This window comes from Serinus canaria, chromosome 17 (genome assembly GCF_022539315.1).
Source record: "Serinus canaria isolate serCan28SL12 chromosome 17, serCan2020, whole genome shotgun sequence".
NCBI lineage: Eukaryota > Metazoa > Chordata > Aves > Passeriformes > Fringillidae > Serinus > Serinus canaria.
Window position 1 is genome coordinate 11,175,431 of NC_066330.1, and position 25,469 is coordinate 11,200,899.

Below are 25,469 nucleotides of genomic sequence, written 5' to 3' on the forward strand. Positions count from 1 at the left end.
ATCATGTCGTAACTCAGCGTCCCTTCACGTGACCACGGGAGCGCTTCGGGTCCGTTACGGCGGCTCGGCGGCTTCACTACTCAACGGGCTGGGCCGGGCTGTCGCCTCCTCACTCTCCTGGTGGTGGAGGGGGCCGCGCCACTGTGTACTGAAAAGGCTAAAAAGGCAGCAGATATGGGAAGTTAGTTCTGTAATTTGCACCTCTGGTAAAGGTTACCTGGCCACTCCATTCTGTGTACACTCAGGTCTGAACTAGGAGAAGGGGACCTCTCCTCCCCGATCATGTGTTTGTTGTGGTCCCTCCCAAGGACAGGTTCGTGCCGTTGCATAAAAAGCAGGACCAGGGAGCTGAGCTAGCTGAGAAGAGAGGGAGGTATGCTTTTCTTTTGTTGAATTAATTTAATGAGGGATTGGTCTTCGGCTCTGCCTCACAAGAGAGTCGTGTAGAGGCCTGTGCTAGCCCAGGAGGGAAGGCAGGGGCAGCCGAAGCAGAGGAAGGTGAGGCCGTGTCTTCAAGCAACAGCTGGATTTCTTCAGGGTTGTGGAATTCGTGTAACCCAGGAGAACACTATGGGACAGGTCTCTTGTTTTGATTCACTCCAATGCTGAGCTAAGACCCCTCAGACACTGACTTAGTGAGGTGGGTATTTGCTTTATGTGGCGCTGGGTACGTGGGGCAGTGCTCCTAACACACTCAGCACTTTTACACAGCACAATATATGGCTAAGTTTCATGCATATTCATTACGTTCCTTGGGATTGGAGTGGTGATACAAATTGCTTCTTGGAAATCATTAATATCATTAGCATATATGACGCACAAGCACTGTGTACTCTGGTGGTCGGATTGAAGAAGGCTCTGATCTTCCTCAGTAGTCATTCTGATGAAGGCTGGTACTTTTCCTCACTTTGCATTTTAAGCTTTCTTTATGAAGCATGCACATCCTTTGCTGGCTGTTTCAGCGTTTTCTGCTGATAATAGATTTTGTTCCTCTTACTTACCTTGACAAGGTGCAGGGTTTTTTTTGTTTGGTTGGTTTTTTTGTTTGTTTGTGGTTTTGGATTTTTTTTTTGTGGTTGTTGTTTTGTTTTTTTTGATTTGTATTTGTTTTTGTTTTCTCTCATTTTGACGAGGCTAAGGTGTGTTCTGCTTCTTAGGCTTGTGATTAATATTTGCTAACTCTTAATAGTTAACTCATGTTTACATGAGTTAACTATTGATCAACTTCTTTCAGTGAGATTATGATGAGAAAGCCTGCAATGTCTGACTGAGAGAAACTTTGGTTTGGCATGGTGGACATCAGGAGAAAGGTTTCACCTTGTCTTTTGCTGTTGCTGTCCCTGTAAAGTCTGGGTGGGTGTTTCTGGGGCCATGCTAGCTGCTGCCTTGAGCCAGAGCTCAGCATGATGGCACTGGAGGGGCAGAGAAGCCATGGTCCTGTGGAGTGCAGAGAGCTGGGAGTGGCACAGCACTGAGCCTTGTGTTAAGGAGGCATCATGCAGGTTTGTGCTAGCCAGGTGACCAAGCAGTAACATAAATCCATGTGCAGGCTTGTCAAAAACTGCACAAAGTGGTGTTACAGCACCAGCCTCCTGAAAAGATTCTTCAGGAGGTCAGGTTTGAAGGCACTGTAACAGTGACATGGCAGTTTCCTGAGGAGTGATGTGACTGCACTGCTCAACAGGGCAAGCTGCTGCAGGAAGCTGGGGCTACCTGCACAGAGCCTGTCCAGCATGAGACTGCCTCTGTTGGCCACCCCTGCTCTCTGGACCACACTGTACAGACATAGAGGACTGTGGACCCTGCAGCCTCAGGAGGTGCCATGGTCAGTGCTCCATGGTGCACCAAATCTGCCAGTGGCATTTGGTCACAGACTGCTGCTAGGACCTGCAGCACCCTGCTTTAGGCAGGAATAGTCCCCCTAAAGGGACCACTTGGCAGCTGTGTAGTCTGTGAAGGGTGTCAGTGAGTGCTGGTGAGGGGCTCTGCTCCCCCAAAATTAAACTTTTGCTGTTGGCTTTTCTTAACTTGAGCAGTCCATGCACTCTTGGCAAGTGTCCATTGGTTTGAATTTACTCTGAAAATAATGCTTCCTTGTGTTGCTTGGGAGTAGTATATGGTTGGGCCATACATGAGAGATTCAGTGCAACTTTGCTGTTGTGTTTTGCAGGACAATGGCAGATCCATCTCCGAGTAAGATTCAGAGATACCAAAAGCTAGGAGTGATTTTTGTAATGGGAAAATGGGAACTTAACTGTGGGCCGGAGTGGGTGTGCTGGAGGTGACAGAGGGGGTTGTCCCTGCCAGGAGTGGCTCTTTGGGCAGAGCAGCCAGTAAGCACCATGTTATGCAGGCAGAAATAAGGCTAGAATCTTCCTGCACATGCTACCCCTACAAGAGTGTGGCAGGACATCCCCCCTACCACAGAAGATCTTATCTGTAGCTAGTGTGTCAGCTCAGATACTCTCCCCTCCACACTACATGATGAGATAACCCAGGCCAGCTCACAAGGTAGTGAGTTATTTCTCTGTCTGGCATCAGGAGTAGAACTCCCAATAAACAACTAGGTGTGCGAATAGATGTGGGGAGATAAGCTAGAAATTCTTGACTGAAAGACACTACTTTTACAACTATAAAAGCTACACAAATTTTCGTTGAGGTAGAAACCTCCTACATACTCCTTGGAAACATGTAGGGACTTCTCTCTGGAGTTTGGACACAAATTCCATGGTTACTTTCTTGGGAATTGAGAGGAAGAATTTGATGTGTACTCCATTATTGCGGGGGATCAGGAACAGGATATCATGCCATGATCAATGTGATCAAGAAGCCAATTTATTGCAAAAAGCAAGCTATATTTATACTGTGTTCTACTGTTCACTCCTCAAGCTAATTCATTATTGGTTAAATCCTTCTGTGCATGTGTTTTAAGCTTTCAGTTAATTTTAGTTAGTTTTTCATCTTCATGCATCTCGCTGTGATTTTCTTGTCTGCCTTTACATCCTGAACCATCTGCCACTGAGGGTGTTGTTCTTCTTTCATGTTCCTCAAGGGCATTGTGACCTTACTCAGTTTCTATGAAGACTGAATTGTGCATATATATCCTTTGTCCTGCAAGAAACCCTCAACACTCCATCATCCATTTAGTGGTAAATCACATTGAATCTTAATGTATATTATTTATTCACTAGATGTAATATAGGTACCTTTATCGTGCACTGTATTTTATCTACTAGTAGTTCTTTTATTTCTGTGTAGTAAGTAGTCTGTTTAAAGTCTCATCAGTGTCCTTTACAAGCAAAATTTAAACATTGAAGGTTTCTGTGTAGTAAGAGGAGAAGCTAGAGGTGAGCAGAGAAAGGGGATTTAGCACTTTTAGCTAGTTTATAGCGGAGTATATCAGCACCTGCTTATACATCTCTGCAGAGAAGTCTCTGGTAGTACCTTGGACCTCTGAGAAGCTACTCCTGGAGGACAGCATCAGCAGCAGATGGGTGAGATACAGTGGCATGCTCTGGGTCCTTGGTACTGGTGAGGGCATGTGAATCTTATTGGGAATAGCAGAAAAACAAGACAGAGGTCCTGGAGAGGGAGAAGTAACTATGGGGCTTTCAGTGTGCACCTCTCTGCTCAAATACACTCTTTCTTGTGTAACTGAAAAGAAGTAAACTGAGACAGGACCTAGTGAGTGGGGAGATGCAAACCCTCAGGTTTATTTCTTAGCACTGTTGACCTGTTGTGGCAGGCTGAGTGACCTCACTTTTCTCACCCACAAGGTTTGGACTCTGTCTTGTAGGGCTGGAGCTGCCCTTCCTACATATCTGTGTAATATACAGGGAAATAAACCTGGGATCATTAGAAAGATAGCACAAAGAAATACTCTATTTCTGCTGTCTCTGTTTATCCCTGCAGTGAAGAGTTATCACTTGGTTCTCCTCTGTCAGCTGTGGCGAGGAGTCCAGCAGCACAAGACCCAGTTCTGCTAATAGTCAGATATAATACATGAACCAGGTGAACTGTGTCCACCCACCAGCAGATAAGCTACCCTCAAATGCTGCTGGAAACAGATGAAGTGGAAGGTACTTGCGCTGTACATGATGACCACATGTGCAAGGCTTGACTTGGAACTGCTACAGTGTCTTGGTATGACACATGATGCTGAACAGACTGTTTTGCATACAGCTCTTGGTCCACACCAGCTAATGAGATCTAGAAACATGCCCTGGAAGAATGGCTAAGGCTGCCTCTGGGCCCAGCTGCAGCTGTGTCCTGGTGGGAAGTGCTGAGCAACTCTACTGTGGTTCCAGGAGCTGGGGTCACACCTGAGGTCCTGGAACATGTAGGGAAAGAAATGGGAAACTGGTAGTGCTGACAGCACTGTGATAGAAGCTCAGTCTTTTCCATGCTGTTCTATGTTGTGGCTCCATCACAGCCTGCAGGGAGAGTGGGACAGGTCAAGAATTCAGTGCCTTTTGGATGGCTCTTGGGTCCAATAGAAAGATGCTGCATGCATATTAGAGTCTTTGTATACATGGATTATACTGGAGATTAGCAGTAATTACCATTTAGGGTAGTAATATCAGAGAGCTTTACTGAGGTGCACTGGCCCCATTCATCACCTGGTCTTTAGTAAAAGTAACACACTTTTCAGAAGGTGCTTGGGCTCAGTCTGTATCAGTGGGGCTGCTGAAGTTAGTCAGGGTGAGAGAGGTTTCAGGGTCTGGTGCTTACAGGAGCTCAGACCAGTACTGATATCTTCTGGCTTCAAAAATCCTGCTCTAGACAGAAGGCACAACCTGTAATATCCTTTCTGGTCCATTTTTGTCCCCAGGCAACATTGTTTTGTGTCTTCTGTCGGTGGGTCAGTGGCACCTCTTGGATCTAGTCAGACATCCTGTCACCATGTTAAACTGGCCTGAACTTCATTTCCGTTTGCTTATAGGAGTAGTGGTATTCTTTGCCTGTCTTCCAGTTGATGCCATCAGCATAGCTCCCATGCGCACCCATCCAGTACATCCCATTCAGGTTGGAGTAATGGCAGTCATTGTACCACCACGCTCCCTTGTATTCTGTGGCACAGTTAAAGGAACTCATGTCATTGTCGTGATCTGTTGTTGAAAATGGCATGTCCCTGTGGTACGATAAAGAGTCCCCTGCAGAGAGCACACGTTCACAGTTACTGCAGTAGGGGTCACAAATAGGACACTGATGTGCAACCCCTGCTGGGCATCAGTGGCCCTTGCCAGGTGCAAGGCAGGTTGTATAAATCCTGCTGCTCTCTTGCTCAGGTTTCCTCCTTGTCTTGAACAAAAGTATCCTGAGCTCTGCTAAAACACATGGAGAATTTATCTCTGCCTGTGAATCAAGTGGGCCAGATTCTTTTCACAGGTACACAGATGTCACTTCTCTTGGAATGCTCAGGTTCTCTGCAGATACACTGAGGTCTGAATTACCAGACAGGGTTGCAGTGTGCAAAGCCAAATAAACCTAGAGCACTGCTCTCTCAGGTGTTGGTTTCACTCATTCCTGAATGATGGATATTGAATTTTGAGGAAAATTTGTTTACTTAAAAAAAAACAAAAAACGGGTATTAAGAGAATGGAGTGCTGATGCTGCAGGTATTGAACAGCACCCCAGCCCTGGAAATGCCAGACCTCCTGGGCAAGTGTCTCCTGCCAATGTAACCAAAAGCAGACCTTGACCTGGCTGATGCAGAGCTGTTGGGAAGGTCAATTGGATGGGGTGCTGCCCAGGACCAGGCTCATTTGCTGTTAAACCATAGGGCTGGGCTTGAAGGTAATGCTCTGAGTCACACTTCTTTAGGTGATGCATGTCCCCCTCCATCCCTGTACCCAGAGGTCACTCAGTACCTGAGGTACCATGGCCAGTTTTAAAAAACTGACCCAAAATGTAGCTGATACAAGGAGTGTGCATGATACATCTCTGCATAGAAGCTGAACACTTCTGAAATGCTCTAGGAAACAGACTTTCCCAGTGAGCTGCCTCAAACTTACCAGCGTTTCCACCAAGGAAGTCTCCTAGAATCAGTCTGTATTTCTCTGACTCTCCTAAAACTCTGAATGAAGCATACTTGGCGAAATAGTAGTTGTTCTCAAAGTCTCTCAGGTCAATGCGGAGTTCACAGGGTCCTAGAAGAGAAGATGGACAGCAGTGGTGCAGGGCAGATGGTGGGTATGCCACTGGATTTCAGAGTGAAAGGTTTAATGTGCTGTGACCTAACTTGAGAGGAGCTGCCACTACTTGAGAGATTTTGATTTCCTTAAAATTCCTGCAGAGCCTCCTATACCTTTGATGGTTTTCTAGGGAAGCACCTTTTCAGATATGATATTGGGTGGTCATGGGCAGGAGTCCTGCACACAGCTGTAACTTCAAGACTGTGTATGGACCAGATGATGCCGTCACAAACAGTCCAAGTAGGAAGATGTGTTTGTCTGTCTCCAGGGTAGATCATGCAGCTAGCTCATTCTCTTCCCTGACTTCTAGTTTTGCTTTTTTTTAGAGTGCAGTTTCCAGTATGCAGTAGGCTGCAAGAGCCTGCATCCTGTTTGGGATTAACAGTGGGGGCCTCACATAAATATGAGAAACTCAGAGGTCTGCAATGACCCAATGTAGTATATAGGGGTTGGACTTTTATGGCCCCAGCCCGGGACAGAGGCAGACCTTACCCAGAGAGGTGAGGAAGTGGATGTCGTCATTCCCCATCCAGAACTCTGTCAACTGGTTGCCAAAGCCTCGTTTGTACGAATCCCAATCTCGAAAGAAGTTCACTGACCCATCCCAGCGCCTCTGAAAAACCTGAAAGAGACCCTCAGCCCTACCAGCCCATCCCTCACACAAAAGCATCCACAGTGCCTGGGGGACATGCCCACCATGGTAAATGCTTCCTCTGCATCAGGACACTCTTTTAGGTGTCTGGGGAGCAAACCCCACAAGAATCCCTTGCTCAATGATCTCTTCCATATGCCTTTGGAAATGAAGAGAACATGATTTGCTGATTTAAGCAGGGAGTGGGTCTGTGGCACTCAGCCTGCTTCACTCAGAGACAAGTCTTGGGGGAATCCCCTGTGTCCAGAGGGATTCACTCTGGCTTGCAGGCGTGAACTTCAGCTGTGTGTTTCTATTTTTGAGCCATCCTTGGAAGCCTTAACAAGAATCTCTGTAGGAACATGTAAACCTCCCTCTCCTCATCCTACTCACAATCCATCCCCCACCATCCGTGTCCATGTCACAGAAGACGGTGGTGGCATTGCAGTCTTGGGGGTAGATTGTGTACCAGCCACTCAAAATCTTCCCTTTGGCCAGCAGTTCTTGGCAGTTCCCCGGTTCTGTGCAAATCAAAGAGATCAAGTGGAAAGAGTTATAATGTGTTTACTGATCACAGGAGCACATCAGCCTTGAGCCTTTGAGCCCTCCGGCACCCAGTTGGCTCTTTGTACTGCAGGATCTTAATGTAGAGCTGCTGGGAGCCAAACTCTGCCATGGCTTCAGGGCCCATATGTTGCAGGGGAGATGGGCACCTTCTAAGAAAGATGGTCTAAGGTGCTGAGACTCCTCTCATCTGCAATGACTTTTGGGTATCTAGATGATGGAGCTGCTCTGAAAAAGATGACAAACTCATGATCCAGAAATTTGTCCCAGCTCCAGAATGTATGCAGGGCCCAGAGAGTGGGTGGGCAGTTGACAGCAAAGGAGTTAGTGACACAGGACAGCTCCCTGTGAGGCAGTGAACAGTGTTCAGCTCATCCTTTATGTATTGAATCATAAAATCACCCACGGTTTGGGTTGGAAGGAACGTTAAAGCTCATCTCATTGCAACCCCTGCTATGGGCAGGGACATCTTCCACTAGACCAGGTTGCTCCAAGTCTCATCTAAACCTGGCCTTGGACACTTCCAGGGATGGGCAGCCGCAGCTTCTCTGGCCAACATGTGCCAGGGTCTTACCACCTTCTGAGTAAAGAATCCTCTCCTAATATCTAATCTAAATCTCTCCTCTTTTAGCTGTACATTGTTCTGTAAATCACACAGTGACAGTGTCCTGTCACTGCCCATGCAAAAAAATCACTCTCTAGCTTTTTTATAAGCACCCCCTAAGTACTGGAAGGCCACACTGACATCTCCCCAAGAAACAAAATGCTTTTGAATATGTACCTTTATATATGTATATATATATATATATATATATATATATATATATATGCACATCTTATGTATACTTTTTTTCCCTCCCCAAAACCATACCTGCTGACAGAAGTTCAGATTCACAGGAGACTGAATTGTCCCTATCAGACATCCCAATCTACAGCTGCATCAGTAGCTGTTTTAGGGAAAGCCTGGGGGATGATCAGAGATGGTGGTGCTGTGTGTGATACATGGATATACAGCTGTACCAGGTAGGGAATCCTGCTCTCCTAGCAGGGAGATGGTCCTGGACTTGGCCTTTTCCTTCCTATTAGTAAAAATCTTTTACATGCCCAGAAAACTGTCTGGGGCAGCAAGGAACCAGTTCAGTGGCATCCTGATCTGTCAGGTGTTACAGCAGCTTTGATCTGTCTGAGCCTTTATTGTGGCCCTACAACACCCAGTTGTAGCCAGAGCAGGTTGTAGCTCTCCTCGAACTTAAGCTCATGGAGACAGATGGGGCAACTGAATTTTTTTTTTTCTTCTTTTTTTCCAGTGAATAAGTTAGTCTGAGCACTATCACAGACATGAACTCCGCAAGTACTAAAGGTGTCACTGCAAGTGGAGGAGTATAACTGCCTTTAAAGTAGCCACATGTCCGTACGGGTGTTTCTAGTGGTTTCATCTTAGAAATCAGGGCATGAAGTCTCTGAAAAATTCAGATCGACCTCTTCCAGCACACACGGAGGACAGGGCATTTAAGTAGTGCTCAGAGGACCTGACTTTCCCAGCATGCCTGGAGTACAGAGTAGATCCACAGAAGCTGCATGTGTCTGTAAGAAGCAAAGATAACAGTGATATTTCCTTTTTCCATTCTTCAATGTCACTCTGAACTTGTTTCTGTTCCTATCCTGTCCTGACTTCTGGTGCAGGTAGTCCACCACCATCCACTCTGCAAAGCTGACCAGTGTCGTGAAGACCTAGGATGAAACTTACCCCATATTTCTGGAAATCCTGGTTCTCCTTTTGTTCCTGTTGGACAAACAACACCATCAATTGCTTTCCACACCCAGCACTCTCCTTCCCCAGTACTTTGGATTTGCCAAGACAAATCCTGCTGCACTGGAGAGCTGTTATGTTAGAAGTGCTTGGCTTATCTGCACCAAGCAAATGAAAGGCATAGAGAAAGCAGGCAGGAAGGGTTGCTCAGTATAAGCTGTCCTGGCTGCTAGCAGGCCCACCAGAGGAGACCCACCAGCCTATCTGCACAGACCTAGGAAAGCACAGAGAGGCAGGTGGGAAGCCAAGTCACAAACCCCTGTAACTACAGCAGTGACACCCAGCTGCTTCAGACACTGGGAAGACCTCTCCAGGCTGACCAGTGGGTACATGGGGTGGCCACTGCTGGGGGGTACACCATAAATAGAAATAGAAATTTTATCTATCTATATATGTATATATAGATAATATATCTGTTTATGAACAAGGAGCAGCAGCCTTGCCTCTCTTGGCCTGTTGGACCTGGCACGATCTATTTCCCGCTTGCATCTGTTTTAGGGCTTAGAGGTCCAAATGGTGAGACTGATTCAGGACATGTCTTTGTTGGACCCAGCTGCTCTGCCTGCTGCTGCCCAGCCCATGGTGCTGAGGACAGCACCTGTTGCTGAACATCTGGTTTGGGAGCAGGACTACCCACAGCACCTGCGCCAGGGCAGAGCCTATGATGAGGTGTAACTCATCACAGCAAACAGCCCCATCCAATCTCTGCTCTCATCTGATGTAGGAGAAAAGCACAGGGTAGAAGTTTACAAAGTAGCTCATATGATAAATTCAGCACAGCATGATTTACCTTTCAGTCCTGGGAAGCCGGGCTCTCCAGCTGCTCCTACAAAATACAAGAGGAAAATGCTCATCCAATGCAAATGAATTACTGTGCCTCTACAAATGGCTGCTCCAGTCCCTCAGTGTGTCTCAAATGTGTAAGAGAGGCTGTCAAGAGATGCTACAGTGCTTGGCTGAGTGTCCCAGGTGGTGCTGCTGCCTCAGCCTGGCTGCTCTCTTGATCAGCAGTATCTCAGGAACAGCAAGAAGAGCAGGATATAGAGGAGAGAGAGCTGCTTCTCCATCTCTTAGAATGTATGGGGCTTCACAGTTTCATTTCAGTGACTTTTTGGGGAGACTTTCTCTTTACAGTCAGGCACTTAGATTTCGATCAATAGGGTTTGTTAGGGTCTTTCAGTGGTTTTGTCCATCTCCTGCTGGCATTTCAGTTCAAGTCTTGGGTGCTTTTGGCCAGGAAATAGCTTCATAGTCAGCATGTAAAAAGGGATGTCTTCCCTGTTAGTCAATGCTGCTCAGTCCCTACACAAGTTCCCTTGTGCTGGCAGCTGGATTCTTTAGTAGAGACACTTTTCCAGTATTTGCAGCACATTCCTGCTGAAGGTCCTAAGCAAGCCTGGGCAGTGAAAGCCAGTTTCTCAACAGACATTGTCCTCTTCAGGGGTTCATCCCATTACAAAGGAAACCTCATCCTGTGCCATTGTTTGATCTTGTTCTTGTGGTCAAGTGGGCACTGCACACCGAGCTGAAGGCTAAAGGCTGCTGAAAGCAGTGATATGCCTAGGCCTGAGCAGCAGGGCTGAGCCAGAGTAGACTTACAAGATGGATTGTGAATATTGTGTGACTAACACCATCAGTATTATCTACCTAAAAATAGATGACAAAGATGCTTATGCTAACTGTTTATAACTTTGTGTAGCTATCTGCAAGAAATGTATAATTTTAAGAAACTTTTCTGACTGATAGGCTTGTTTGTAAGGTATTTTAGAGGAAAACCCTCCCAGCCAAGACCTGGGCTCTGGCTGAGCATTGGCCCTGGCTAAGCGGGAAGCATGCCATCAGATCCAGGCATTCCTGAGCTGAAAATAAAATCAAGTCACTTTGACTTGCTGATTTGGGCCTATAAACACTGGACTCCCTTTCAGGGTAAATCCAGAGACCTCACCTGCGGGGTCTCCCACACTATGTAGGATTTTCCCAATTGCCAGGAAGGGTTGTCCAGGTCCTCTCTGTGAAACATGGCTCCCCAGTGACTGGATGATGTTAAAGTATTTAGGCAATTAGTGATGTATCCTTCTAAACCACTATCCTGCCTCTTGTATGGTAATTATTAGGTGCATTACCTTGCTAAGTTTTTGCTTGTTGCCTAAGCCAAGCATATAGTTTCACTGAATGTATTATTTTACTTTTGTGTAACCTTTATATTCCTAGTAAAATAAGACCATTCTTTCCATTGGTATGTTCTTTAAATTGCCCCTGTTAATTGGCAGAACAAGCACTCAGCATAGTGCCTCTGCATCAGGCCTCTGGGCTGAAGCTTCACAGAGAGCTCCAAAGCTCCTCAGAGCTGGGGGGCATTTGGGCAGGCTTGTGCTGGGGGCAGGTTAGGGTAGGAGTGGGGAATGGGAGGAGGTCTGATTTTAGGGTCAGTGAGAAATTTCGAGAAGAGTGGTATATTCTTCTGTGTTGTGGTCCTGGACACTCAAGGACACTGTTTCTAGTGTTCACTGCATGCAAGAGCCACACCCCAAATCAGGCTTTTCCTATGCTACTTCAGCACCATTTCTTAGCCTATGGCCAGTCCTGCAGTTCATCTCTGTAGACCCAGTCTCCTAATGCATGTCCCAAGCTTGGGGGCATTTATGGATTAGAGCTGCATATGTTACGCATTACCTTTTGCTCCAGGTGGTCCTGCTTTCCCCGGGAATCCCCGGTCTCCCATTTCTCCTGCAAAGAGACTTATTTTTTATGTGCATGTTACAAACTGACCAGAGTGGAGAGTCACAGAAGCCTGGGCAACTGGGCCTTGGCTTTCACAGAAATGAGAGTGCCGATGTAATCAGATTCAGGCTTGTAACCTAGTTTTACTCTTTTACCTTACTCCCTTTTTTCTGTTGAAGCCTTACTACACTGGTACTGCCCTTCAAAGTCTAAATTTGCAGTTCACATATGAATTCTTATGAGCTTTGATACATTGTCCATGGATTTTGCTATGGTGGATCATCTTGCTCAGCTGATGTGATTCACCTTCTCTGTGATTTGGCTATGAAAACTCTGAAGGAGCCCCATCTCCCTTGTTCCCCGGAGTAAGGGTTCACAGTAGATTTCCCACACTGTTCCCCAAAAAACAGGCAAGAGCATCTCAGCCTCGCTCCCACCCAGACTGTTGAATACACACCCAAAAAATAAATGGATGATTTTCTGTAGAAGAAACGAATGAGATACTACATCCCAAGATCACATCAGATTTGTGACAGTATTTAAGGAAGAAACAGGTCACTCCTTTTGTACCAGCATATGTCTAATTGGGGTGTTTTTCACTCCGATTCTCCAGTTCCTCACAGCAGCCAGTGCCAGGCCAGCTACTGCTCCAGTCTCAGCTTGCTTCCCCCATGCAAAGCAACAAAACCATCTCATCTCACAGTGCTCATCACTGGTTTTGGGGGCCTCACCTTTTGTTCCTGGGAGACCTGCTTCTCCTTTTGGGCCAGAGACACCTGGGATCCCTGGACATCCTTGAAGAATGGCAAGTCGGTCAGCATCACGCAGTCCCACTATTCTCACCTCTGAGAAATGAAGATAGTCTTTGTCAAGATTATTAAGGCTCTGAAATGTCTTGGAGAGGAAACCAAATCCTTTGAAGTTGAGGAACAGTGTAATCAAAAGCATTGAGTATGGAAGTATCGGTCTGTTGAATGGATTGACAGATGGCAATGAGGATCTCACATATTAGAGGAGCCAGACTCTGCATCTCTCTGGCTTCAGGGGAGTTCAGTAGGAGAGGAGGCTGATATATATGACATTGCATGCATGACAAATATACTGTAGTTAATAAAATATAAGCTGAGAGGTGCCCCAATTGGGTACTGATAGCAGAGTAAGTGACACTGGTGGATCTGTGGACAGTAAGGGTAAGAGTTCTTCTGAATTTCCTGATGGCAGGCCTGTTTGAAATTGCCCCAGGCCTTCTTGGGGAATACAGTCAGAATGCTGTGCTGCGCAGCATCTCCAGACTGATCCTTTGTATTGCTCTGTATCCTTTGGTAACTGCATGGAGGCCCTACTAAAAAAAAAAAACAAACTGGGGTGAAAACCTCACTGAAGACTGTCTGTTCCTAGACACCTCACTGGTGAGGGAATGATGTTACATCACTAGTTGGAGCCAGTAGCTTTCTCAAGCAGCTGCTGAGACTTCAGCCTCCCGCTTACTCTCCTCCCACTGGTAGCTGAATTTAAAAAAACGTAGAAGGAAAAAAAAAAAACATATGCTACTTCTCTCCCCCTCCCTTCCCAACCTCCTTCTCTTATCAGAGGAGATGACACAGGCTGTCTCAGTGAGATGGCAGTAAGGTTTGTGCTTCACTCACCTGAGCAAGTGTCCTCAGCATCACAAATAGTCACTCTTAGGCTGAGCAGTACCAAAAGGGCTGGGGCTGCTGTCCCCATGGCCGGTGCTACCCTCTACACAGCTCCCCTCAGCCGCTTCCCGGGTGCTGTGGTCAGCGCTGACCCATCCAAGCATTTTATATCTAACAAACAGCCTCAGTGCAAGCTCCACCTCTGTACTTGCCCACTGGCTGCTCTCAGGTCTGGGGCCTGGCTCAGTCTCAAGCTGTTTTGCAGATAAGCTACTTTCCAAAAGTCTGATGGGAAAGTTCTTGCCTGGTTGCCCTGGCCTGCCTCACCTCTGTCCTCAGCAAATTTTGGATGCCTTTCCCTTATAATTTTGTATTTCTATTTTAGATAAAATGAACCAGCAAAACCATATTTACCTAAGTGTCGACAGCTCCCCTCATCCTCCCTGCTAGTAGCCCTTTATGAAGAGCAGAATTTACTGTGTAGATGGAGAAACTGAGGCACTGGGAGTCAAAAGCCCAAGGTCAGCTGAGGCCAGTGGCAGAGAGAGGCTACACACCCTGGATCACATTCCAGTGCTCGTTCTGCCTGTCAGCCCAGCACCACTTCTTGCCCTTCAAGCTTCCATTTGTACATGATTCATGAATGACAGAGTTCAAACTCAGGCAAAGGTAGGTAGACAGAGCAGGTTTGATTCCACCCCTCCCAACTGTCCATTGGATTAGTGAGCAGGATTTCTGGTTTCTTTCACCCTATGCTTTGCTCATTTCTGGCAGCATTACTAGAGGTCCAATCTGCTTCATCATATTATTTTCAGACCCAGAGCCTGTAAAGTTTATGAATTTTAGTAGAGGACAGAATTTAAGTTTTTCCTCCTTATTGTTACATCCCAGTTCAGAGGAGACTGATTTACTGGAGATTTTTCCCAGGATATCAGAGGCAGAACATAGCTCCTGCTTGAGCACTTCTATCATAAGGTGCCTCTAACAGGCCAACTTCCAATGATACATGACAGTTTAATGCTAGGCAAATGGAAGAAGGTGAGGGAGAAGTAAGTTTTTGATTGCCACTTAAATTCAGCATCCCCATATTCACCCCCATATAGCCCAGATGTACACTTATGCACATACTCTTATTCATATATATAATAATATAAAATAATAACCCAGTAGATGTTGCAGTAATTTTAATTCCTAAGAAAGAATTCTGGCAGGGAAATGCACCCCTTACTTTCCTTCTCCCATCTGGAAAAATTGCAGGAAAATCCGAGAAATTGTGACAAGATGGTCTGCATTCAAGTTTGGATTTTGCTTTACATGAGAAAAAGCATCTCAATTGTGGCAACTGATGTGTTGCAGTTCTTGGGGCAAAATGAGATCAGATCCTTTCTTCCTTCAGGAGGAAGCCTCCCAGAAGGAAATAGAAAAAGGATTGGCAGGTGCTAGGGAGGGAGAGATCCATGCAGGACAGCTCTAGGGTGACTGGGAACTGTACACCTCTCTTTTCTCATCTGTGCAGCCTGTGCTGTCCATCTGCAGTGGACTGGTGTCTGGACTGTGGGGCAGGTGGAGGTAATGTAGAGCCAACCCGTGTACTGAGGAGCCTTCTCCTGCCCAGTGCCTCTACTCTCTTTGTGGAAACATCTGCAATACCTTGTTTCAACTTGGAGGCAAAAGCTGCTGCCTTCGTCTGTTTCCCTTTTGTAAATTACTCCAAAAAGCAAAGGCCTTGCAGATTACCCCATAATTACAGTCTCTCTAGGACTCCAGGCTAGATCTGTCCTGACAGATCTAAAAATAAATAAAAAACGTTTTTTTAGGTACTCTATTAGCAGGTTCCAGCTCTGGGTCGGGCTGATAATGTATGTTATGAAGGCAGCTGTGATGTATCTGCCCAGCACTCATGCATCCCCCTGTTACCAGCTGTGGGCTCCATCCAGCCTGGGGGACATCAATATCTCCGCCCTTTCATCTGGGAAAGCAGTAGTGTCCTTGTTGATGCAGCTACTTTTGGGAGCAGAGAGGAGACTGCCAATGAACAAGCTTAGTCCAAAGTAGGTCAGACTCCTGGGGGTAGGTTTTGAAATTGGCTCAGAGATCAATATGTCCTTAATTGCTTTTCCTCATGCCAGTACCCAGTGAAGGTTGCAGAGGGCTGATTAGGCTTGAAAGTATACAAAGATCTTACGTCAAAGAACATCCTGACTTCTTATATTCTTGACATATTCCTCATTTTGCAACACTACCAAAGAACAAACGTGATTTTGAAAATATGATGTTCTATTTCCAAAACATTTTAATTTTTTTCTCTTGGTGTTGCTATTTTGTAGGAAACTCCAGAACACATAAGTTCCAAAATACAAATTATTGAAATTCAGTTTCCCAGATGCTTCAAGGTAGAGAAGATAGCTCGAAATAAGGTAATTCTCAGCTACTTTTCTAAACCTACCCACTCATCACAAAAGCAACATCCAGCTGCATTGTGATATGTAATATGTGGCCTGATGATAGCTCTATAGCACTGGCATGCTATGAACCAAGACATACACCTTTTCAAAACCACAAACTCTCTCACCTATGATTCCCATGTCTAGGTTTCTCCCTCTCATGCATAAGGTTCCAGAGCTCTAACATGCAATTTTACTAGCAAGCCATGTACACATAGTCATGTCTTTTCTAAACTAGCATTTCCCTCAGCTTCAGCGTAGCCCCAACTCGCCCAAAGGCTTTGCAGCGTAATAAACTGGGTCCATTCAGCCTTTGCTTTGATCTTGGGATGTGGGGTTTTAATCTACTCCCAAGTCCCTTTTTTGATGATCCTTGCCTGATCCCTTGCTATCCCACTGCTATCATACCTCATTCTTGATTTAGCTTAGGCAGTTTAGAGACGATGATACCTACTTTGCCAGCTAAGATGTGGACTTCAAATCTCCAGAGCCACTTTCTGAATTTCTTCTAGGAGGAGAGCACCTTCTTATTTCTTTTTTGTACAGAGGAAGCCTATCAAAAACAACTGAAAAAACCCCATAGTCTCTTACATTCCTTGTTTTAACAGTCTGTATTCTCAATTACAAATCCACCTTGATTTCTTGGCAGAAAGAGCAAAGACAGACCATTCAATTGATTGCAATGTCTCTGAAAGAGCAACCAAACCTGTAATTACATAAATGCATAATGAACATTTCTGTTTCAGCTTTTGTACCTTTCTCAGTGCCCAGTTCTATCCATGAGCTTCACATCATCACTGCCAACCTAGATGCTGTTAGATTTCTGCTTATTTGAGAAGACAGATTGTGTATAAAGAAGTAATATTATGTAGCACAGTATAAATACAATATAAAGAAGTAATATTATGTAGCACAGTATAAATACAATTTAAGGAAAAATATTTCAAACATATTTTGCATACATAAAAAAGCGATGAAAAAAAGCTGTTACTAAAAAAAAAAAATCCTGCCTTCTTTCTGGGAAGCTGGTGGTTATGTTGTTGGGGTTTCAGGGCTTTGCAATCCTAACAGTAAAACTGCCATAACAAAATCACCCGCTGAAGTGGTAATTTCTGAAATGAAAGGATTCAATGTACCAGCACAGATGAGCAAGGGAAGCCTTAAACTGAGAGTTTGCTTCTCTTGAAACCTAAGGAGGCCATCCTGCTAAACACAGCATTTTCAGCTTTGTAAAATTCATGCCTGTGTGATGGCCAGGAGCTGTTCCTCTGGAACAAACTGCTCCTGTCTGAAGGTTCCCAGAAAAATGCCTTCTACACCCCTTGGCTGTTTGCAGTGATCAAAAGTAAGGACGACAGCCACCTTTGTTTGTGTATGGGCTGTTGTCATATTCATGGAAAAAGTGGCCAATATGAAGATGGTTTCATTCAGCAGGGAACACCTCATCTCAGTATTTATAAGCAGTAGCTGTGAACCTTTCTTAAAATAAAACAGGTTCAAATAATATCCTTAATGCCATGCTGCATGCTTGGTCTAGCCTCTAACAGGACCAAGAAAGCAAGTCTCCTCCTTCTGTTCTTCTTACCCAGGTCTCATTCACTACAAGAATGTTCTGAGCTCATTGGTGAAGCTTTCTATGCATTTCAGTTATAGTAATTCCAAGACAAAATCAAAAATTATTCCAAAATGAAATACAAGAGACTGTAGAAAATGTTACATAGTGTTCAAAAGTCTCCTTCATGCTCTAGAAAAGTAGAGGCTACTTTATATTACAGCATGGCTCACTGCTGCTCTGGAGAAAGGAATACTTATCCTTCCAGGAATGAGTGACTTGCTAGGAAATAAAAAATTAAACTATTTCTAGAACTGCTCACTATAATTAATTTAATTGGTTTACATTGGTGTAGCTTCCACAATCATTTACTTCCAGGATAACTGCAAGACCTCCTCTAGATTTTGGAGAGAAGTACACTGAAGACAAGGTTTGCTGCATGCAGTAATGTTTTGGAATAAGGTTTTGGTTTTCCTCTACTTTCTGTTATGGAAGCTGTTGTTTAGCAACCACCCTGCTGAAGTCCTCACTTTGGGAACTGGTGATGGAAACACAAACCTAAACAGTCTCCAACTTTCCGGTTCTACTACAGAATTCAGAAATGGCCAAAAGAGGTAGTCTACAGCAATGAGAATAACAACAACAACAACAACAACAAAGAGAGAAACTAATCCTACCTAGACAGTCTAAACAAGTGTACGGCAGCATCCCTTAGTAATATGGTACAAGACCACTCACCACAGAAGGGCTGTCTAGAAGCTGCAGCTAGGTAGAGGAACACCAGTGAAATATCTGTTATCAGAGTTTAGGAGCTTCAGTAAGATGTAACTTTCATTTGCTCCAGGCTCAAAAGTCCAGACTGTGTTCCTGTGAAACAAACTACATACTGCTTCCTAGCTAGAGGCCATATGCTTTCCATTTGGAACACCTGGCTTTTTCTTTTAAAAGTAGGATAAAAAATTATTTCTCTTGCTGGAGAAAACTTTGTCCGTGGGTATTTTCTCAAAGATTGCCAGGGACCTAAAACCCAAATAGCGATTGTCTGCTACAAAAATTAACCCCACAAGCCATGTGTACTCTAATGGGTCCAAAGAAAGGCTATCTGCTTTATCCCAGTTCAAACGCAGCCTAAAGTAGTAACTCAGCATTCTGTAGAAATGATAATTGTAACTCTCTGAGTAAACATAGCTTTTGGAGATACCAGCTCTCTCTATTTTACAGGATTTAAATTCCTTACTTAGCTTGTCTCATAGAGAGCATCTTTAAGTTCAGTGGTACAAGACTTGAGTAGGGATATAGGATGAACATGTGTCCACATTAGGCTGCAGGGCAGTGCAGCTTTACAGGAACCATGCTCATCTCATAGAGAGCATCTTTAAGTTCAGTGGTACAAGACTTGAGTAGGGATATAGGATGAACATGTGTCCACATTAGGCTGCAGGGCAGTGCAGCTTTACAGGAACCATGCTCTTGCTTGTCTTGACTTTGTATGGTTTCCTAATGCTATGAAATGAGAACATCTAGAACCTCCCTGCAGTACCTGAATGAAAACTTGCAGCTTGTAGTTTTTACTGGCATCTCTCCAATTTCTCCTCAGAATATTCTCCCCAGCTACCAAAATCATCTTCTTAAAGCCCTTAAAACTTCCTACCACCATTTCTGTCTCCTTGCATTCCTGTCTCCAACATTCCTTGCAATGTTTCTAATTCTCCTTATACCCAAACTCCTCCATCGTTCCTACAGCATCCTTCTCAAGCCCTCTACCTGTTTTCCTGGTTACTAATTTGGCTTAGAGCCCCTGACAAGGTAGTTCATTATTTAGAGCATGTGCTGATAGAGCATTGGCCTTTGGAACACACAAGGGTACAAGATTTCCCTGCAAGCTGTTCCGGGCTATCTCCTATTTGCACAAACCAGTTTTAATTCTTGAGGGCTGGGGAAACAGGAAAAATGACAAGGGCTGGAGCAGAAACACTGAAATCAAGCTGGTGCCCAGCTTTGTTTCCTTTAAAAGACTAAAATAGCAACTCTTGAACAACACAGAAATGTGACCATAGCATTCACTTTGCATGGAAAATGCTGTTGGAGAGAAAGAAAAAGAGATCAAATACTCTCTTGGTATTTCAACAGGCATTTGCAGGACTAGGGCTGTACCAGTGCCATTTCAAGTAATTATCCAAACTGATATCGCTTGCAAGCTATCTATCTTAGCTTTGTGACTGAAAGGTTAAAATATTTTTGTGAAAAAAAAAAAAAAAAAGGAAGATCTTAGAATCAGTCACATAAGATAGTGTAATAAAAGTGTATATTACATGTAAGTAGCTGCTCCAGGAATGCTTTACTTTGACCCTCAGGTGGTTATACAGTGTATTACTTCTAATTTCATCTGATATTTTTTCTTGCCTCCGAGGGTGCAAAACAAAGAGCTCTCAGACCTTAGTATTTGGTCTTACCTCCTATGTTTAATGTGGAGTACTGGAACATTCCTGCAGCAAATTAGTCCCTTCATCCAGCATTATTGATTTCTTTCTTTTCAATTGAAGACTTAATTACAAACTGTGAGCTTCAGACAGATTAAATAAATAACCTTCATGAGAGCTCTGTGAGGCCAGTAGCCTGTATTTCAATCTGAGGCTCCGGGAGACTACCCCAGGCAAAGGTACTCACCGGTTCTGGATGCCTCATTTGGAATTACTTGATTTGGCTCCAGCAAATGAGGGTATTTTATATGCAGCCTTTGTCAGCATACAGCTCTTAGCAGGTATGGGTTCCACAGATCCCTTCTCAGGGTGTCAGGAAGGTCATCTACATAATGAGGTACATCCACTAATAAGCCAATGTAGGAAATCTGGGTAGGTAAGAGAACGCTACAACAGGAAATGACTGGATGTTATTTTTCCTGGTGGAACAAAAATAAAATTGTAATGGATAGTCTTGAAAGAAATCTCTGTTAATCTCCATCCTGCCTCTTTTCCTGCTGCCTTATCTGAACTTTCAGTTAGATCTATTCTTTTGAAGGTTAATTCTGAGTAATTGCTTAAATCCAGGTGTCATTTAAAAACTCACAAGAAAAAAAATCTACAGTTGTCAATTCCCTGAACAAATGGGCTTTTAAAATCCTTTCTCTCTGGAGGGCAGGAGTGAGTTAACAACACAAATTTAAAAAATCTGATGAACAAAATTATTCATCATATCTGCTACTAAGCCAAGAGTCAGTACATTTTTATAATTAGCTACTTTTAGCAAGAAAAAGACCTCTGTATATGATCTCTTTCAAACTGAGAGTCAGTAACAGTGTGTGCAGTCCCTCCTGTTGAACTGGCATTAGCATAATTTGCTGCTAGGATACAGCATTTGATCTCCCTGGGCAAACCTGTCCCACATGTACAGCCTTGGCAAACCTGTCCAAGGTATTGCAGCCTGGCATGCTATGCATTTTATTGAAGCAATAATATTCCTTTCATCAGCTTTTGAGTGTTTCCTTTTTTTTCCCAGTAATGGGTCACCATCTGCTCTTAAGTCATACCTTGCTATTGAATCTGTTCTTCCAAGACTGCCGGCAAGATTATTCAATTTCTTTAAGAGTAACCGTTTAAGTACTAATGAACTGCCTCCAACCTGGGGGACCTGACAAGCATCAAACACCATCTTGTTTTTGGTCTTTCTCCTTCAGAAGGGAACATGGAGAAATGTTTTCTGTTAGAAACATCCCCACATGAGGGTTGCCAGTGTTGATGATAGGTGAGGAAGATGGAAAGCTATAAAATTTCTTTTGCTTCCCTCTGCTTGCACAAGAGGGAGGAGAAGCTGTAATATATGGTGTGGCAGACCAAAGATGTCTAGACTGGGAAACTTCATAGAGATGGCATGGGGAGGGGAGAATGTGAGATGTTCCCAGACAGGTACCACTGTATTAAGAAAATACAGGAGAGAAGAGGAAGAATAGACACCTTGCCCCACAAACAAAACCTAGCTGTTCAGACAGAAGGAAGCAAAGGAGGCTGCAGTTCAACCCACCCAGCCTTGCTGATGCAGAGGCTGGGGCTCAGGGCAGCTGTGCAGCCTTTCCCTATGGCACTGATCCTTCACTGCAATGTTGTGGTGTTGCCACATCTGGCCTCCAAACAGGAGAAGATAGGCCCTAACCATTTGCTCCTGATCCAGGCACACCCACAGCCTTTCCCAGGGTGTTGGTCACTCCTCCCCACCTTCTCGTTTTCACTGTGAAGAGTCATCTGAAATTATTCCCAAATAGCTTAAACACCAAAGCACACTGGGAAAGGCAAGTTTAACACAAAATAAATGGCCACAAGAAAAAAATAATCTCATTTAGCACGGGATGTTGCTCTTTACTTCCTGTTTTCCTTCATAAAGTTATATGCTTTTCTATGGAATGATCTGTAAATAGGGGTGAGGAAAATCTCTCTCCCTGGAGGCAGAATTAAGTGATTATGCATCCAAAATTTACTCAAAATTTTAAAACTTAAGCAAGCACAGAGTAGTTCCTGTCCTCAGCAAGTCTGGCTAACCTCATATCTATTTAAGGGGCATTGGCCACTTGGCCAGGGCTCTCTCTGTGTCTCAGGCACTGGGGACTGCAGTGACCAGGGCATAGACAGTCTGAAACTGGTCTGGATTGGCAACATGCTGGGGACAACTGAGGATAGGAGTGAGCAGAAACCATTAGCCTCTGAGGCTGTGACTTCATTTTAATCACACAGATCACTCCAAATGTAGGGATGCAGCTCCACAGACCCTTTTACCATAAAAGGCAGTTCTGATCTAGTTCTTCTGTTCTCCACAAAAACTACAGGAATTTGAATTTTGTGTCACTTTTAGAAATTTCATCTTAGCTTCACAAAACACAATCTCTGTAGGCCCCTGCTTTCCAGAGCACCAGTCCTTATTGATCTCCAGTTCCCTGAAAAACCTGCCTCAGTCCCAGTCTGAGCCAGTGACAGCTGCAGCCTGGCTGAGCAGAAGTCTAAAGAGGTCAGAACCCTCCCCTGGACTGCTGCACTTGGAGTGAGATCTAGCTACAAATGCATCTCTGGAAACAGCCTCCAAAACGTTCTAGGATCAGACCTTTAAAATGGCTCCAAAGGGCAACAGGTGCAGCATGTGTCCTTCCTTGTCGCAGTCCTGGCTTACTGACACGCACATAGGGGAAGCCAAGGGTCACACAGGCCCTGCTTGCAGAATTCTGATCCAAACCCTTGCCTTTCCCTGCACAACGCTGAGGGAAATCTGACAAATGATTAATAAAGTACCTTTGCTGAGAGCAGTCATCACCCCAAGTCTTCAAGCTTGGCAAGATTTTGTAGTGAACAGACCCAAATTAAATTCCTAAATCTAAATCTCTAACGAGTCTTGTTAGAAAGATACCAGACAGTCACACAGACCACAGGACCAAAAGACTTCACAAGGAATGACAGAAGCTTTTCCATTAATAGCACAAGTTCCTTTTCTCCCTCATCAGTCTGAGACTCTAGGACTGAACCTTTGCAACCAGGAGACAAGAGAGTTGCTATCAGCACTTAAACCTCCCAAGTGGTGTTATTTCTTAGAGAACTGGGCCAGAACTGAGCAATTCTCATGTGCCAGCAGTGCTTTGAGGAGGGGCAAGACAACATCCCACTTCTGTCTGGAAAAATTTGACTATAATAAAAAGTCATTTCCCTTTCTTTCTCTCTGACCCATAACCAAAGAAGCCGTGTAGAACAACACGGAGTATTTAGGGGAGGCTTGATTTATCGCCGGCCAGGGGCTATGTACAAACCACGAATGGAACGGGACTGCTGTGGAACGTGCCTTGAGTTGTTTTATTTTTCAGTTTCAGGGGAATATTGATACAGTTTATAAACACTCTCATTCCCTGCAACTCAGTCCTTCACGGTGTATCCCCGAAATGGATTTACTGCATTCTTTGTTCCCAACAGCACCTCTCCAGCCCAAATCCCACTTCTCACAGACACAAACTAAGCAAAGCTAAGGCAATGGTTCCATCAGCACCTGCGATTCTGAGTTCCCTGTTCCCTGGATAGCTCATCCAAGCACTCAGCAATTTCACCTCGGCCCAGAAACTCAGATCTCTGTCCTCAGAGGGAAACAAAACCTGATGGGACACAGCTCTGGCACCACAATTCCTCTTCCTCTCCTCCTTTTTCCAGCAAACCGGGCTGCTGGAAATGGCATTCCCTAGGGAGTTCATCTCAGCAGAGAGGAAAAGAGCAGCCTAAGTGGGAGCACGGGTGACGGGGTCAGCGGCTCCAGGGGCGGGTGGGAGGCACACGGGTGACGGCAGCCAGCGGCGGGACCAGCTCCGTCCCGGGCGCGCCGCTCCTGCGAGGATCCCCCAGCGCCACGAAGGCTGGATGAGTGTCGCTGATTTATCTATAAGGTCTGGGTTTCTTCACTGCTTCTCACAGCTTGTACGGTAGCTGGAATCCCAGCTGCAGTGCTGCACAGGGGAAAGGGAGAGGGGAGGGGAGGGAGGGGGAGAAGGAGGAGAAGGAGAAGTAGAAGGAGAAGGAGAAGAGAATTAAAACCAAGGCCCGGGCAGCCGGAGGCCGAGCCCCCGGAGCCCGTTCCCATCCCATTCCCAGTGCTCCCCGCACTCCCGGTCTGTTTGCGCACACGCGCGCGCTTTTGAGCGAAGGCGGGAGTGGAGCGCACCCTGGTAGGGTCACGAGAGGCGGCAGTGGGACCGTCTGAGCGGCCGGAGCGGAGCCGGGGTGAGATGGGCTGGCCAGGCTCGGGGCCGCGGAGTGTCCCGATGCCTCCTTGAGGCTCCTCCGGCTCCTCCTTAGTGCTGGCTGTGGGCGAACGGGGCAGCTGCAATTATCTGATTTCTCGGCCGAGTTTTTAAAAATGAGGCGCTTTTCTGTCCCTCCTTTTCAGCATTACCTAAAAGTTCCCCCTAGAAGTCCAAAGGCAGCTGTTTTCTTCAGACGGAAGTCTGGAAGAGGCAAAGCAGGCAAAGACATCAGAGTAGCCTGGATAAAAACCTTGGCTAACCTATTTTTCCTCCCTCTTCCTTCCAAACAGCCAGTTCTGAAGCCCTCTGCGGAGATCTGCCTGGGAGGAAAAGCAGAGCCAAGCACTGAGAACTGACATGTGAGCTCTGGTGAGGACTGCCACTCCCCCTGCCTTGGTGTGGGGCCTCCTGAGCTCCCATTCCTGTGCTGGGAGTGTTTATCCTCTCATCCAGCCTAGCCAGAGACCTCCTAGGGAACAAGCAGGTGTTGTAATGCGCATCCAATTTCCAGTTGTGTTATATTCCCTGTTTGTATTGTTCTCCCCATTTTGTAATGTTCCCCCCCAGTTGTAATCCTAAACCTATTTTGATGGTTCAGTCCTGGTTTCCCCCTCTCCCTGAAATGGTTCCCTCCCAGTCTGGGCATACTGCCAAGCCCTTGTCTCCACCCCCGTTCCCTTAGCAACCACCCCACTTGTTACATTTTCCCCTCCTCCAGAGCCCTGTCCATCTCCCAGGGCCCTGCCCATTTCTCCAGAAACTTCTCCCTTCCTCACAAGGTGATTGGGCAGGTGCTCTGAGCCCCTCTCTAGCTCTTATATCATTAGTACTCGCCCATGTCAGTTATGTCCGATTCCCCTCCTCAGTTTCCCCCATTGGTTCTTGTACCTATGTTCCACCCCCTTTATATACTGCTGTTGCTCTTTGTTCTCTGCCTTTTCCCGCCTGGATCCCCTGGAGACAATGAGACAATAAATCTCTGGACTGCACCAGGCGAGTTAAGACCCTCTTTTCTCTCAAGCTTCTCCGCTTTTGCCGCTCCTCTCGATATTGCTGCCCTGTTGAAGGCTCTGCCCAGATGCCCCGGCGCATCAGGGTAGTGCCCCCAGCTGCTAGCTGCTGCTGTGCTCCCAGCTAGCCGGCGTGGCCTCCCCCCCGC

The 25,469-nt window shown here is 45.5% G+C and overlaps 1 protein-coding gene and 2 long non-coding RNA genes across 5 annotated transcripts; 1 reads left to right on the forward strand and 2 right to left on the reverse strand.

Annotated features, from left to right (window-relative positions):
* The first annotated feature begins 6 nt into the window (after positions 1-6).
* Positions 7-25,469, forward strand: LOC108962524 (uncharacterized). 2 transcript variants are annotated; one of them, XR_003945310.2, is made up of 3 exons: positions 7-640; positions 24,601-24,794; positions 25,332-25,469. It is a non-coding gene; the product is annotated as an uncharacterized LOC108962524 (long non-coding RNA). The 2 variants fall into 2 exon arrangements; XR_003945302.2 differs by lacking the exon at positions 7-640 and adding an exon at positions 22,947-23,953.
* Positions 2,680-24,730, reverse strand: LOC103819205 (ficolin-1-like). 2 transcript variants are annotated; one of them, XM_050981105.1, is made up of 9 exons: positions 24,571-24,730; positions 12,652-12,765; positions 11,873-11,926; positions 9,990-10,025; positions 9,137-9,172; positions 7,219-7,346; positions 6,687-6,816; positions 6,015-6,149; positions 2,680-5,153 (listed from the first exon to the last, which is right to left on the reverse strand). In XM_050981105.1, the coding sequence occupies exons 1-9, from the start codon at positions 24,728-24,730 to the stop codon at positions 4,906-4,908; spliced, it is 1,041 nt and encodes a 346-aa protein (XP_050837062.1). In that variant the 3' UTR covers positions 2,680-4,905. The 2 variants fall into 2 exon arrangements, with proteins under 2 accessions (XP_050837062.1, XP_018773489.1); XM_018917944.3 differs by lacking the exon at positions 24,571-24,730 and adding an exon at positions 13,567-13,957.
* LOC108962527 (uncharacterized) lies at positions 23,357-24,449 on the reverse strand. Its single transcript, XR_007778987.1, has 2 exons — positions 24,229-24,449; positions 23,357-24,013 (listed from the first exon to the last, which is right to left on the reverse strand). It is a non-coding gene; the product is annotated as an uncharacterized LOC108962527 (long non-coding RNA).

What these genes read in the sequence shown, in the direction of transcription:
- LOC103819205 (XM_050981105.1), bottom strand. Translation starts at nt 24,730, where the DNA reads ATGGGAGCTCAGGAGGCCCCACACCAAGGCAGGGGGAGTGGCAGTCCT. An exon ending in AGGTCTCCCAGGAACAAAAG is followed by an intron (nt 11,927 to 12,651) that starts GTGAGGCCCCCA and finishes GTCTCTTTGCAG; the next exon opens with GAGAAATGGGAGACCGGGGA. An exon ending in CGGATGGTGGGGGATGGATT is followed by an intron (nt 6,817 to 7,218) that starts GTGAGTAGGATG and finishes GGTCTCTTTCAG; the next exon opens with GTTTTTCAGAGGCGCTGGGA.